General features: G+C 55.1%; 1 protein-coding gene across 4 annotated transcripts in view; it reads left to right on the top strand.

The window, feature by feature from the left end:
• Window positions 1-15,142, top strand: part of FBLN2 (fibulin 2) — a 90,031-nt gene that overhangs the window by 60,213 nt on the left and 14,676 nt on the right. For 3 of the 4 annotated variants that reach the window (XM_047095486.1, XM_047095483.1, XM_047095484.1), the window contains 7 exons: window positions 627-756; window positions 2,952-3,132; window positions 6,265-6,474; window positions 7,091-7,204; window positions 7,809-7,910; window positions 10,389-10,529; window positions 14,644-14,778. In XM_047095486.1, the coding sequence (XP_046951442.1) occupies window positions 627-756; window positions 2,952-3,132; window positions 6,265-6,474; window positions 7,091-7,204; window positions 7,809-7,910; window positions 10,389-10,529; window positions 14,644-14,778 (1,013 nt within the window). The remainder of the gene's footprint in view (window positions 1-626; window positions 757-2,951; window positions 3,133-6,264; window positions 6,475-7,090; window positions 7,205-7,808; window positions 7,911-10,388; window positions 10,530-14,643; window positions 14,779-15,142) is intronic. The other variant, XM_047095485.1, reaches the window with a different exon arrangement.

Raw genomic sequence — 15,142 nt, 5'->3', positions numbered from 1 at the left:
AGTTAGAGAATGTTATCATTCAGGAGTTTTGAGCTTAGGGGCCCTGAGAGTGTGCTTGTGTTGTCTTGTGATGGGAAACTCACTCCTTCATAGACAGACAGTCCCATCACTGAACAGCTCCCACTGAGACATGCCCTTTCCCAAGTGAGGCTGAACCCCACCTCTCTGTGAGCCCCCCTATTAGTGTGCTGGCTCATCAACTACCTCTGCCCGGGGTAGCCCTACAGACCCTGGGAGGCATGGCCAGGGAGCCTGGAGGCTACTCTCTTCCGGGCTGAGCTGCCCTCTGCTTCCTGGGGTTGAGTCCCCCTATCTTTCTCAGCCCTGTGGGGACCTCAGGATGCTGACCCCCTCCCACATTGGTCAGGAATAGACAGCATGGAGTCTGGTGGGCTCCAGGCCCCGAGTGTTCCTGGTTAAGCTCAGAAATAGAACGCGTGTTCTTGGGCAGGGGATGGGCTAGTTTTGCTGATGCCCCTGCCACCAGCATTGGTCTTGCTTACAGTGGGTCTTGGGAGGGGCTTCCTTCTCTGAGCCTCAGTTTCCTCCTCTGTGAAATGGGACCTGTGATCCCTCCTGGATGGGGGCAGGCGCTCGGGTGTGGCTGATGCACACCTCTGTTGCAGGACAGCCCAGAAGCACTGCTGCGTGTCCTACTTGAAGGAAAAGAGCTGCGTGGCTGGCGTCATGGGGGCCAAGGAGGGCGAGGCCTGTGGGGCCGAGGACAACGACACCTGTGGCGTCTCCTTGTACAAGGCAAGCCCGACCTGCGGCATTCGTAGCCTGGGCCTGAGGTCCTTGAGGGCTGGGGCGTCAGGCTCCCTGGGGGACTCCCCCATAGGGAGTGACACTCTTGCCTGGGGTTGGGGTGGGGGGCCTCTTCATCTGTACAGAAAACATCATCGGTTATTATAGCGGCCAATTAAGTCAGGAAATATTTATTCAATACCAGCATGTGCCGGGCTGTCCTAGGCATTAAGGATGCAGAAATGAGTAACACGTGAAAATTCCTGCCCCCGGAGGGCTTTCTGTTTCTTTTTTTTTACTTTGTGTGTCCAGCTCATTTCACTTAGCATCTTGTCCCCACGGTCACCCATGTCGTAGCATGTGTTAGACTGTCTTTCCTTCTCAAGGTGAAATAACACTTCGTTGTACAGAAGTAACACAGTTCATTCAGTCTTCTGTCAGTGGGCACCGACAGCTGCCTGGTACCCTTTGTGAATAATGCTGCTGTGAACGTGGGGGTAGGAAGAGCCTTCCTTGAGGACAGAAGGCATTTCCATTTCCACTGCATTGGCCAGAACTTAGCCCGGTGGCCACACCTAGCATCAAGGGAGGCTGGGGAACGCAGTCTGTATTCTGGGGAGGTCGTGTGTCCATTGAACGTCAGGAGGAAGGGGAAACAGACCGTGGGGGTGGACAGCTGACTGTCTGCAGCAGGGGCCGAGAGCAAACCTAAGACCATAGAACAGTCTCAGGAACAAACCACGGAAGGAGGTGTTTGCGGGAGACTGGGAGAGAGAGGAAGGGAAGGAGTGGAAAGAAGCCTGTGTCACGAACCCGAGTGACTGTGACAAGGAGGGCACCATTTGGGAGAGGATTTGGACTTTGATTTTTGTCATGTTGGGGTCAATTTCCTAAAAACTGATATTAGGGAAAGGACTTTGGTGCCAGGCAAGTTTGGCATTCCACTGTGTGTGTTCGACCCTGGACCAGTCCTCTTTTCTAGGCCTCAGCTTCTCCATCTGTAAAGTGGGGCTAATAATCCACGTCTTCTGGGGTGGCTGTGAGGGTCAGAGATAATGCAAACTATTAAGGACATGGTGGCTGTGCTCACCATTGGGAAGTGCAGGTCTGGAGAATCCATGAGCTATTGCTACATAACACACCAGCCCAAAGCTTAGTGGCTTATGCCTCACTTAACTCATGAGTTAACTCATGAGTTGCTGACCTAGGCCATGCTCAGCTGATCTGGCTGGGCTCGCTTACCCGTCTGCCACAAGCCGATGGCTCTCCTGGCACCGCTCTGGGATGATGACGGCTGTGCCAGCTTTTCTTTGCTGCATGTGGTCTCTCAACCTCCAGTAGCCTAACCTGGGCTTATTCCGTTAGTGGCTGGGTTCCAACACCGGGCGTAGAAATGTGCACGGCCTTTTGAGGCCCAATCAAGCCGTTGGGACATAGATTCTCTCCTTTGAAGGAGAAACTGAGCTATCACATTGCAAAGACAGCAGAACAGTGAAGAGTGAACGAACGGGGCTGTTGTTGTAATCCATCTACCACAGGAGTTTCAACAGATTAACTATTTTGTTTTTGGAGGTAGACAGTTTGGGATGGGGTGGATCTATGTGATACCTTCAGGTACCCAGGCTTCTGCTTCTCTGCACAGTCATCTTCAGCTTGTAGCTTCCATCTTCCGGGTTACTTCATGACCCTGGATAGCTGCTGGGGTTCCAGCCATCACACCAACCAAAATCAAGGAAAGAGAAGAGCAAAAGAGATATACTTCCAAGCTGAGTCAGCCCTAGTTTAAAGCTCTCCTGAAAGCATCATATCACTCCTGTCTCTAACTTCAAGGGAAATTCTGTCTTTTAGGGGGCCTGAGTAGAACTGGGTTCTGCTAGTCAATATTGGTGTGTGGGGGGGTGGGTATGTCTGGGGTTAGTTTGTGGTTCTTTTCATAGGTGGCCAATTGTTAATTATTGCAAAAAGCTTATATTGGCCCTGCTTTGAGCCAGACATGGGAAGTGGAGACAGGGAGCACTGCTCTCAGGGAGCACGTACGGGGCCGGAAGAAACAAGACAAGGATGAATTCATCCCAGTCCCCGAGCCTGGACCCAGGCTGTGCCCTGGGGGCCCTGAGTGAGTCCCATGGGCTCACGGTCTGTGAGGAAGGCAGATGGGCTCTGAGGGGCCAGAGTGTGGGCAGTGATGGCCCCTCTCCTTCCAGCAATGCTGTGACTGCTGTGGGCTGGGACTCCGTGTGCGGGCCGAGGGCCACTCATGCGAGTCGAACCCCAACCTGGGCTACCCCTGCAACCACGTCATGCTCTCCTGCTGTGAGGGTGAAGACCCTCTCATTGTGCCCGAGGTCCGCCGGCCTCTGGAACCCGAAGCCGTACCGCGGAGAGGTGAGTGCTGCCCACTGGGCCACGGTGTGTAGGCCAGTTGAGTGAGAGGCAGAGAGAGCTTTGGGGGCTTCTGGCCAAGGTCGGATGCCCTCTTGCCTCCTGTAGGAACCTTGTGTGTACTGTCACCTGTGGCTTGAGGCACAAGTTCAGCTCTTAGGTAGAGTTCTTCTGTAGCCTCCAATGGTGACTCTGCCCTATTATTTCTGAGATGGTAATCGAATACAGCTACGCATGTACTCCAGTCACCAAACCACCAACCCCCTACCACCTTTCCACTCTCCACTCACCCACCCTCCCGTGTCTTTGTTCATCCACACATCCATATGTCTTCCTTCCCGTCCGCTCTTTTATCCGTCCATCCATCTCACCATCCCCTGCACATTCTCCTGGCCCCTGGTCCATTCCTCCATCCATTCATCCTTCCAGTACACCATCCATTCCTCTGTCCCTTATCTATCCACTCACACATCAATCTTTGCATCAATTTGTTTACTCACCCATCTACTTACCCAGCAGCCCATCCACTTACCTTCTGCCCGTCCATCCATCCATCCATCATCCATCCATCATCCATCCATCATCCATCCATCATCTATCTGCCTTCTGCTCATGTATTCACCTGCCAGCCCAGCCAGGAAACCTTTTACTCATCCATTCATTCATTTACCCTTCCTTTATCCATGTGTTCTCCATCCCACTCACTGTGCCATTCTGTGTCTTCAGGATACAGGATATAACCAGTATAGAGAATGCATTCATAAATGTTGCCCTGCCCACCTGATCAGCCCCTTCAGACCAGCCCTGTCTGTCTTTTCTCCCTATATTCTCAGTGCTCGGCCCCTAAGAGTCACTCGCCAATAACTGAATGGATTATGGGTTTGTTTGGTGGCCTTCCCTTCACCACCACAAGCCCTCTGAGGGCTGACCAGCCCTGCGCCCTCTTCCTCTGTGTCCATTCCCAAACAGCCATAGGCTATGGGTATGAGAACTCTGGTGCCAGTGCAGAGCTTGGAGCTATTTGCTGCTGCCTGAGCCCTCAGTGTCTCCGGGGTCTTCTCCTTCTTCTGACCTCCACGTGCTGTGGTCACTGTTCTAGGTGCCATGTCCAGCTTCTGTCACCCTAGCCAGGGATGTCTTCTGGACTCATGACTGTTAGCCTCCACTGTGCCTGTGGGCCAGCAGGAGCCTGATGCAGTGTCCCAGTGAACCCACAGAGACTCCACTAAGAGGGAGTGGCTAGCCTTACCAGGCTAGTGTGGACACTGATCTGTGTCCAGTCCAAGGAAATACCATTCGCTGGGGTTGGCTGTAGGGGCCTGTTGTAGCAGTGTGAAGGCCTGGTGAGTACCCAGAAGTGTTTGGTTCAAGGTTAAGTTTGGGAGGAAGTTAGGCTTCAGGAGTCACAAGACGGGGACAGGGCTAGTCAGGGTCCAGATGCAGAGGTACATGTTCCTGTCCTCTAGTGGGGAACTGGTGGATAACCTGGGCCTTAGGGGACGTAGATGGCAGGGTCAAGTTGACCTGGGTTCCAGTCCTGCTCAGGTGACCTTGGGCAAAATCATTTTGCTCCTCTGAGCCTCAGTTTCCCCCCTGCCAGGAGGATTGTTTGAAGAGCATGCTGATGAGGGTGGGCTGAACATGAATCCTAGAAATGCTGCCCGGGGTGTGGCATGCTTATTGGAGCCCGGGCCCAGGTCTGTCTGCTGCCCACCCATAGTGCCAGGACTCTGGGCTGGACCACCAGCCATCACGGCCCCACCTGCATGTGCCAGGCCAGGGCTGACCGGGCTGGAGCGCAGTGTAAGCATCCTCAGTACGAAACATGTTTATCAGATGTGACCTCATGCAGTTGGTCTCTTGTGGGGCTCAGCTGTCTGAAGCCCCATGCCGACTAGGAATGTGGAGGGCTGCGGGCCCCCCTCCCTTCCCCATCCTATTACTGTTATATGAAGAGCTTCCAGTGCAGCTCAACCCCGGGAGCCTTCTTTGCCACACTCACCTGCTCCCCACTGTAGCCTGGGGAGGCATGGAGAGACCCAGTACTGCCCAAGTGACATGGCTAAGGGAGGCCTGAGTAAGAGTTCAGATCTCTGTTTGACAGAACACATGTTTGGGGTCTTTCTGTTGCTAGAGGTGGTCCTCCCAGATGTCACTGAGACTAGGGGTCTGGATCCAGTTCAACACTTTAGCCAAAGCTTCCTGAGGACTGTTGTGGGCCTGGCCCTGTCATGTTGCAGGGCACAAAGACTTGGACCTGGCTCTGATGGGTGCATTCTTGTTGCTGGAGGTCTGTTCCTTCATCCATCCATCCATCCATCCATCCATCCATCCATCCATCCATCCTTCCCTGCATTCATCATCTATCATCCTTCCATCCATCCATCCATCCATCCATGCATCCATCATCCATCCATCCATCCATCCTTCCCTGGAGTCATCATCTATCATCCATCCATCCATCCATCCATCCATTCATCCATCCCTGAGTTCATATATCATCCTTCCATCCTTCCATCCATCCATCCATCCATCCATCCATCCATCCATCCATTTATCCTTCCCTGCATTCATCATCTATCATCCTTCCATCCATCCATCCATGCATCCATCATCCATCCATCCATCTATCCATCCATCCTTCCCGGCATTCATCATCTATCATCCCTCCATCCATTCATCCATCCCTGAGTTCATCTATCATCCATCCATCCATCCATCCATCCATCCATCTATCCTTCCCTGCATTCATTATCTATCATCCTTCCATCCATCCATCCATGCATCCATCATCCATCCATCCATCTATCCATCCATCCTTCCCGGCATTCATCATCTATCATCCATCCATCCATTCATCCATCCCTGAGTTCATCTATCATCCTTCCATCCATCCATCCATCTATCCTTCCCTGCATTCATTATCTATCATCCTTCCATCCATCCATCCATGCATCCACGCATTCACCCATGCATCCATGCATCGATGCATCCATCCTTTGTCCATCCATGCTATCTTAGCTGGGCACACAGAGGTTCTGACGAGGACCTACACTGATTTCCATGGGGGCTTGTAGTGTCAGCCACCCGCTGGGTGAACTCGTGTCCCATCATGAGCACTGACCCCCGCTCCAGTTTCAGAGGCAGAGTTGGCGAGCCGGGAGGCCCTGTCACTGGGCACAGAGACTGAGCTGCCCAACAGCCTGCCTGGCGATGACCAGGATGAGTGCCTGCTCCTCCCAGGGGAGCTCTGCCAGCATCTCTGCATCAATACCGTGGGCTCGTACCGCTGTGCCTGCTTTCCTGGCTTCTCACTACAGGACGATGGCCGTACCTGCCGGCCAGGTAAGGGCCCAGATGGCTGGGGCAGGGGCTGATCTTGCCAGTGGAGCATGGTGGTCCTGTGATGGCCACAATGGGCTCCTTCCCCTCCTGTCACCCTACATGCTGGAATCTCTGGGAATTGGAAGCCTCTAGCAATGGGATTTGTAAGGCCAGGCAGGCAGGTTGAAAATCCATCTGCTCCATCTGAAGCTTCGTCTGCACGGGCAGCCCCAGCACCCTACCCTAGACCCCAGTGCAGGGCCAGGACCCAGCCTGCAGAGGCTCCCACCAACCCAACTCAAGCTGTGTCCCCAGCACTGGGCCCAAGGGGGTCAGGCTCTGACAGGCAGCCTACAAGGCTGCCTTAGCCCCTGCTCTGGGGGTGCTTTCTGCCTGCTGCTTTTCCAGGGATAGATACTCACTCCCCTGCTTCCTCTCTTCCTCTGCCCCAAATAGCTGTAATGTAGTATGTTGCTTTCTGAGCCTCAGTTTTCTCTCCTGTGAAATGGGTAGGAGGAGAGGATTAAACGAGGCAGTCTCTGACACATGCCTGGCGTGGTGCCCAGGGTGTGAGTTGAGTCTGAGGCCAGGCTGAAGACATGCATCCTTCCCCTCCTGTCTGCTTTGCCCATGACAGACAGTGACCCCCCACAGCCGGAGGCCCCAGAGGAGTCCGCGTTGAAACCAGAGTCCTCCCAAGTGGCCTCCAACACCATCCTGCTACCGCAGCCACAACCCAACACCTGCAAAGGTAACCTGGGCCATGGGGTGGGTCTGGGCTGCCTGCAGGGGGTGAGCTCCCCAGTGCTGGGCATGTGCAAGCTGGCCTCCTGCCAAAGGGGTGCTTCTGCTTTGGGGATTTCGTTGGTCTCGCCTGTCTGAGGTCAGGAGTTGAGAGTGTAGCTGGTAGGAGGTGAGGTTGTGGATGGGGGGAGCTGAGGGCCAGGGTGTGACCCCAAGCAAGTCAGTTAGCTGCTTTTGTCTCAGCTCCTAGAGTACTGAGAGAATAAAATCCTTGCTTGAGAACTGTCTTGGAGACTGCTTGCAGTACTGCGTAGAAAGTTCTCTTTGTTCTTCCTCTCTTCCTCTTTCTTGTTCCTTCTGTCTCTGCATCCTTGCTCTCCCTCCTTCTCTGTCCTCTCTGTCCCCTTCCCTTCTGGCAGCACTGTGACTCCCGGGAGGGGTTTGGTATCCGAGTGTTGGTGGCGATTGTCCCAGATACCAACCAGTTGTGCGAGCTGGTTTACCGGGGACCTCGTGAAAAGGACCAGGAGTGTGGGGTTCCTTCTGCCTGGAGGGCGGAGCCGGGGGTAATGAGCCCAGTGGTCCCTGATCTCTGTGTGGTTTCTTCCCAGACAACGGGCCCTGCAAGCAGGTGTGCAGCGTCATTGGGGACACGGCCATGTGCTCCTGCTTCCCTGGCTATGCCATCATGGCGGATGGTGTGTCCTGTGAAGGTGAGATCCACAGGGGCTGCTCTCGTACCTGTGCCAACCTGAGCTGGCCTGTGGTGGGGGCCCCGGAAGGGAGACGGGGCAGGCAGAACGAGGCGGCCTGGGTCCGGGGTGGGGCCCGAGGGTTTGTATTTCTGACAAGATCCCTGGACCACACTCCTGACTCACCCTGTCTGCGAGGCTGAGGTTGGTTTGTGACCACCTTGTCCTTGTTGTGGTCATGTGTGGAGAAAGAGAAAGGGGGATGTCCATGCCCCGCTGTGAAGGCGGGACCTGGAAGTGACGTTTGCCTCTGATGGGGAGCGAGGCTGGGGAGTAGGAGCCCCAGTTGAATGGCATGCGCTCAGTTCTGTTACTAAATCCAAAGAAGGGGCAGTAGATGTTGGTAACTCTGCCATTCACAAAAGGGCCAAAGAAGGTCCAAAAGCGTGTGGCTTTCACACCGGCGACCCCATCAGGACCAGGTCTTGTCTCGGTGGGACGTCGGTGGACCAGGACTTGGGGGCATTTGGATCCGACACCTGCTGGGGTGGTTCCCACAGTGAATGATGCCTGAGAGACCTCTAGACTACACCTCCTCATATCTGGTGGCAGGACCTCCCAGGCCTGGAGCGTGGGACGGGCTAGGAAATGCTTTAGTTCAGGTTCAGGTTCTGGAGATGTGACCTTGATGGGTGTCCAAGGGTAAAAGGGTTAATTTAAGTCTTTTGTTTTTTATTTTAATTTTATTTATTTATTTTTAAAAATTTACATCTAAGTCAGCTAACATAGAGTATAATAATGATTTCAAGAGTAGAATTTAGTGACTCATCACTACATACAACACCCAGTGCTCATCCCAACAAGTGTCCTCCTTAGTGCCCCTTGCCCATTTAGCCCATCCCCCTCCCCACAACCCTCTAGCAACCTCAGTTTGCTCTCTGTATTTAAGAGTCTCTTGGGGCGCCTGGGTGGCGCAGTCGGTTAAGCGTCCGACTTCAGCCAGGTCACGATCTCGCCGTCCGTGGGTTCGAGCCCCGCGTCAGGCTCTGGGCTGATGGCTCAGAGCCTGGAGCCTGTTTCCGATTCTGTGTCTCCCTCTCTCTCTGCCCCTCCCCCGTTCATGCTCTGTCTCTCTCTGTCCCAAAAATAAATAAACGTTGAAAAAAAAAATTTTTTTTAAAAAAAAAGAGTCTCTTATGGTTTGTCCCCCTCCTTGTTTTGTATTATTTTTGCTTTCCTTCCCTTATGTTCATCAGTTTTGTCTCTTAAATTCCACATGAGTGACGTCATATGATATTTGTTAAAAGGGTTAAGTCTATCTGAGAAAATACCCGTATCCCTGCCACATCCTGGGACCCCACATCCAGCCCCTTGGCTGAGACTGTGTTCCTATTTTATTTTACTTTACTTTTTTTGTTTTGTTTTATTTTATTTTACTTGTGTTTTGAATGTTTATTTTTGAGAGAGAGAGAACACACATGAGTGGGGGAAGGGCCGAGAGAGATGGGCACAGAGGATCCCAAGTAGGTTCTGTGCTGATAGCAGCAAGCCTGATGTCCATGGGGCTCAAACTTATCAACTGTGAGATCATGACCTGAGCTGAAGTTGGACACTCAACCAACTGAGCCACCCAGGTCATCCCAAGACTGTGTTCTGCTGTGGATGAAACCACCCCATGGCCAGGCAGTAGGAGCAGATCTCAAGTGCCCTCTGGGCCCTGCTCCCCATCTCTCAGGGCCCTGAAAATGTGAGGAATGTGTCTCTCCTGTGTCGGGACTCCTCTGGGTCCCAGTCAGGCCTCAAGCCAGTGTCTGTGTGTCTCCAGGCCTCTGCAGGACCCCTGGTGGTGACGGCTGTGGGGTCCAGGCCAGAGGTTACAGGTGGCATTTGGAGTGGTGCAGCCAGCCCTGCAGGGGAGTCCTGCTGGGCTCTGCTCCGTTTAAAATAATCAAGCAAGTTACCAACCGTGAAAACTCAAGAACTTAAAAAAAAAAAAAAAAAAAAAAAAAAAAAAAAGACAAGATTTCAGGTTTCTCTTCAAACTTCTGCCCACAAGGGGTTCACAGTCCTGGTCCCCCAGTGGAACAGAGCACAGACCCCAAAGTGCCCCATAGAGCCCCCCTCTTGGCCCCTTCTCCTGTATATGTTGCCAGCCTGGTCCCTTAGGCACTCGAGTTTGCAACACCTGCCATTGTGTGGCTCCTTTGGCTGTCTCTGGAGGTGGAATATTTCCGGAGTTGGGTGGGAGACGGCCTCTGGTCCCACCCTGCCATCCTCTCTGAGCCTCACCTTGCCACCTGTCCTTACTGGGGTTCTGACTCTGATATCACGTGACTGTACAAACGCAGACTTGGGCCCGAAGCCCAGAGGTACGACTGATGCGCTGGGAGGCCCTGGGCAGGTCCCTGCCTCTCCCTGGGACTCAGTTTCCCTCTCTGTCACTGAATGCTCCACGCCTCTCTAATGGCCCTTCTGTTTTCCCTCCTGCGGCTGTCCTAGACCAAGACGAGTGCCTGATGGGTACTCATGATTGTAGCCTGCGACAGTTCTGTGTCAACACCTTGGGATCCTTCTACTGTGTCAGCCACACGGTGCTCTGTGCTGAGGGTTTTATTCTCAACATGCACAGGAAGTGCGTGGGTAAGCGAGAGCCCCCGCCTGCCGCCACTGTCACGGCTCTCTGCTCTGCTCCACGCCAAGCGGCCATGCCGTGGCCACATGCTAAAGGGCCTGCCCTTTGCATATGAGCTCTCAGCACGGCCGGCACCCCCCTGCTCCGTGCCATGCCCTGTCTGTCCTGGTGTCCTGTCCCGCTTCTCTACTGACACCACTGGGAGGCTGCTTTCCTCAGGGACATACGTGCCTGCGAGTCAGAAAGGTAGTTGATGCGTGACTTGGCTGGGGCGTTGCGATGAGGAGGTCGCACGTCCAGGCAGCAGGATGGGGGTCCGTGGGGTCTGGAGGCAGGGAGGCCTGGGTTTGAAGCAGGAGCCCCTAGTAGCTCTGTGGCCTTGAACAAATGTCTTCCCTTCTCCAAGCCTCAGTTTCATCATCTGTGAAAAGAGGAGACATTGACGCTCTTTTGGAGATTATATGACATGTGCATGCCGGAGCCCAGACCTGGGGCATCGTGAGCACGTGATGTCAGCTGCTGAGGTTGTCCTTAGGTACAACTAGAATCCCCTCCAGAGGCGGAAGGATGGAGCTGGGGTCTGGCAGACCTAGCATTGCACCCCCACTCAGTGTTCATTTGCTGTGTGACGCTGAACAGTGGAGCTCCCTCTCTGAGCCTGGTTCCTTGCCTCTAACCTTGGGGCCAGAGGACTGGGCAGGGGGTGGTACCGAGTGGTACCCAGCTCCTGGCCCAAGCATGGGTGGGGCCGGTGCTCTGTAACGGCCCTCCCCTCCTGCCTCTTGGTGCACATGTGGGCCAGTGGCTAGGGCTTCAGGTGTGCCCCACAGGGAGTGGGGAGGGCACCAAGTGTGGGGGTCTGATATTTTCATGGAGGAAACGTGATGGTCCTGTACAGAGAGATAGACCCAAAGTAGCAGGGACTCAGGACAGACTCTTGGAAATGCTCCAGCAGAGGCACAGGCAAAGGGAGAGGTCACTCCACCTGGTGGCATCTGGACACACTTCCCGGAGAAGGTGGCATTTGCAGTGGTCTCCACGGATGGATGGGACTTGGAAATCGGGAAGGGCATGCAGGGTGGGAGGAACAGCTTGAACACAAGTGTGCAGGTAGGAGCAGTGCAGAGCGCGTCCAGGGCACGTGATCAGAGCCCCGTCTGTCTTCTTTGTGCTTGGGGACCATGTCCAGCCTGGACATGTCCTCTTCTTCGTCACCCTCCGCCGCTGGGCAGATGGGCCCACGGCGCTGGGCTGAGGGGCGGCTGCAGACATGTTTGCCCTTGGCCCCCCAGCCGTCGGCACAACATGAGCCCTCCCGAACCTGCTTGTCAGTGGCTGGGCGGCTCTTCCTGTCTGGGTCGTGTCTGTGTGTGTATGTCTGGGAAGGCGGATCCTGCCCAGGCCTGCAAGCACCCCTCCCAGGATGCCCGTGCTGTGCCTGGGTGTGCGGGCTCCCCTGGTGGCCTGGACAGAAGATCTTGCAGTACAAGGGGTCACCAGGTAGCCAGAAAACAGGTTCTGGGACTAGAAGAGCAAAGGTGTATTTCATTCAGCAAAATTTATGAGCTCACATTCTCATTCTTTCGTGTCTCCCTCCTTGCTCATTCTGCACAGACACATGGGCGTCTCCTGTCCTTCCTCTTGTTCCACTGACCTGCTCGTCTTACCATCTGTTAGCACTTGGTCTTTCCATCATTTATTCATGCACAAATGGGTACCGATGTCTTCTGCCGGTCATCTGTTTGCTCCACGCGTGCTCACGAACCCTGGCTGGTGACATGGGAGATTCACACGCGGATGAAGAGTATGGCCTCTGCGGCCAGACTGTGTGGGTTCAAATCCTGGCTCTGAGCTTTCCTGTTGTAAGACCTCAGACAAATCAGTTCAGCTCTCTGAGCCTGTTTCTTCATCCGTGAAATGAGATAGTGATAACATCCACCTTAGTCACTGTAGAGATTGTCTGTGTGAAGAATGTCCTGGTATTTGACGTCATTGTTATGTCAACAAATGTGTCACGCTGAGGCAGCCTGCATAGGTAGTGAGCCCCCCATCACCGGAGGTATGGAAGCCACAGTGGGATCGGGTGGGGCCAGGTTCAGAAGACTCCTGCTGGACGTGCAATTTCTGCTGTTTGCCTTTTGTGCCCAGCCCTTTGAGGACCATCTTGGCCCCTGGGAAAAGTGTCCCAGATGGGCCGTGCTGCTAGATGATGGGAGGGTTCTGGGGCCTCTCCCACAGCAGCGTGGAAAGGGCGCAGCTCTAGGCTGGGTGCTCTGGGTTCCGTTTTTGCTGCTGCCACGTGCAGGCTGTGTGACTGGTCCGGTCACAGCCCCTCTGGGAGACCTATGTCTTTGTTTGTGAAGCTGCATCTGTAAACCGCCAGGCCCCTAGTGAACCTCACTGAGCACCGGCTGCTTTTATTTGTTACCATGATTCCTCCCAGGCTGTTGGGACTCTGGCGTTTCTGGGGTCGTGGGAACATACCTCCCCTGTCCATCCATCCTGTGAATCAGAAGTCTTCATCTTGCCCAGCCAAGCCTTCCTTGGAAACTGCTGGCCCCAAACTCTCCCTTTCCCACCTCCCCACCCCCACTGAAGTCTCACGGTCAGCCTGGCCCGTATGCCATTTGGCTCACCTGTGAGGCTGGGGGAGTCTCTTGCCTCACTGCCCTGCTCTGCCCCCTTCCACCTGGTCTCCAGCATCCTCGTGGAATTAGCTCACCTGTCGCTGCCCCCGAGAAGTGACTCTGACAGGCCAGGGCTCCGAGCCTATCGCTTTTCTCCCCAGCATCTCTCCTCCCTGTCCCGTCCCCACGGCAGGCTGGCAGTTCCCTTGAGGGCAGGCGCTGTGGCCAACGCCCCTGCTTGGCCACCTGGCACAGGATAGATGCTGGTTACTGTGTGTGAAGGGAGGAACGCATCAGCGAACGACTGGGGCACCTCCCTGCCTGCTGGAGCGTGGAGGCGGCAGGCACTGGGCCGGCCGTCATCCAGAGCGCCAGGCCTGGGGCAGTTTCTGGCTGACTCTCCAGTGTCCTGCCCTCCCTTTGCACACCGTCACCGGCTTCTCCCCTTCCCACTTGCTCATCCCAAGTGGGTTCTTGGCCTCTTCTGTGTCCTGTGCCCTGGGTGACCTCAGCGACTGACCACTCCCCGGTTAGTGTCTCCGCTCAGACCCCTTCAGTGAACTCACGTGTGTGCCTGGCTGCCTCTTGACACTCGAATGCAATGTGTCCACAGGCTCTGACCTTCCCTGCCAGCCTGGTTCTCAAAGCCGTCCCCATCGCCAGGGCTGGCACCCCTGCCTCTCAGCTCCTCTTTCTTGCTCACCTCCGTCTCATCCATCAGTGGATCCAGTCGGTTCTACCTTCACTGCATTTCCGGAAACGGCTGGCTTCTCCTCACCTCCGTGGGTGGTGGTCTGAACCCCAGCATCCATCTTCTGTCCTAACAGCCTCCACGCTCCCCCCTCTGCCCCCCCGGAGCATTCCCACCCAGCCAGGGGACCCTGTTACAAATGAGCGAGGCCGTTCCAGTCCTCTGCCGGAACCCTCCGTGGCTCCCATTTGCTCTGCCATCTCCAAACACTCTCTTCTCTTCTTTCCCCTGCAGCCACACCCCCTCCTGGCCTGTCCTTCAATCTGCCTGGCAGGCTCCCTCCTCGGGGCCCTGGCGTCCATTGTCCTCTCTGCCAGGAATGTCTGCTTGGCTCATTCTGTCACCCCTTCAGACACTTGCTCCAAGGCCCTCTTGTCGGATGATCCCTCCCTGACCTCCCTGCTGCCCCTACGCACTCCTTACTTCCTTGGCCCTGCTCTGTCTTTTCCACAGCACTCGTGACCACCCCCCTCCCTACTTTGTGTATTTATCTGTTGGGCCTCCGCCAGGGCTGTGTCTGTCTTAGTCACTGATGGATGTGATCTGGTGCCAGGAACAATGCTTGTTGGCACAGCAGATGCTTGATAAATCTTTGTTGAATGAATGGATGCACAGACAGGTGGACACCAACCACGTGTGAGTCTCTGGGTGGTGAGCACCTTGAGGCCTCGAGGGCAGGGCTGGCCGAGCCAGGGCAAGGTCCTGCCGCCACCCCATGGCCCCTGACGGCCCCTCCCCCCGCAGACATCAACGAGTGTGTGGCAGACCTGCACACGTGCAGCCGGGGAGAGCACTGCGTGAACACCGTGGGCTCCTTCCACTGCTACAAGGCTCTCACCTGTGAGCCCGGCTACGCCTTCCAGGACGGCGAGTGCGCAGGTGAGGAGGGCAGGCTGGACACCCCACCCCTGCCGTGCCCTGCCCCTGGCCCCACCCTCACTCTGCCCAGAGCCTTCTCCCTCTGGCAGGCCCCAAGCACTTGGGTTTCTTGCCTGTGGGAAGCCCCCACGGATGACAGTGTTTGGGGCAGGGTTGGGGCATCTGAGGCTGGTGGTGGGGAGCCAGAGTGTGCTCCTGGGCTTGCGACCTTTGCTGGTGTCTTGGTGTGGAGTTGTTCCCCTGTTTGTACGTTGGGGTAGAGCTCCACAGAAGGCTCACTCGTGTGCCTTCCACTGGAAAATTCTAGTCTCCTAAGAAGAGGGAGAATTTTCCTTGAACCATTTGAACAGATACATCCTGAGCT

The sequence above is a fragment of the Lynx rufus genome, unplaced genomic scaffold (assembly GCF_022079265.1).
Source record: "Lynx rufus isolate CCGP_SWC_20201006 ecotype Redwood Valley unplaced genomic scaffold, mLynRuf1.p SCAF_4, whole genome shotgun sequence".
Classification (NCBI taxonomy): Eukaryota; Metazoa; Chordata; class Mammalia; order Carnivora; family Felidae; genus Lynx; species Lynx rufus.
This window is presented reverse-complemented; position numbering and strand designations above follow the sequence as displayed.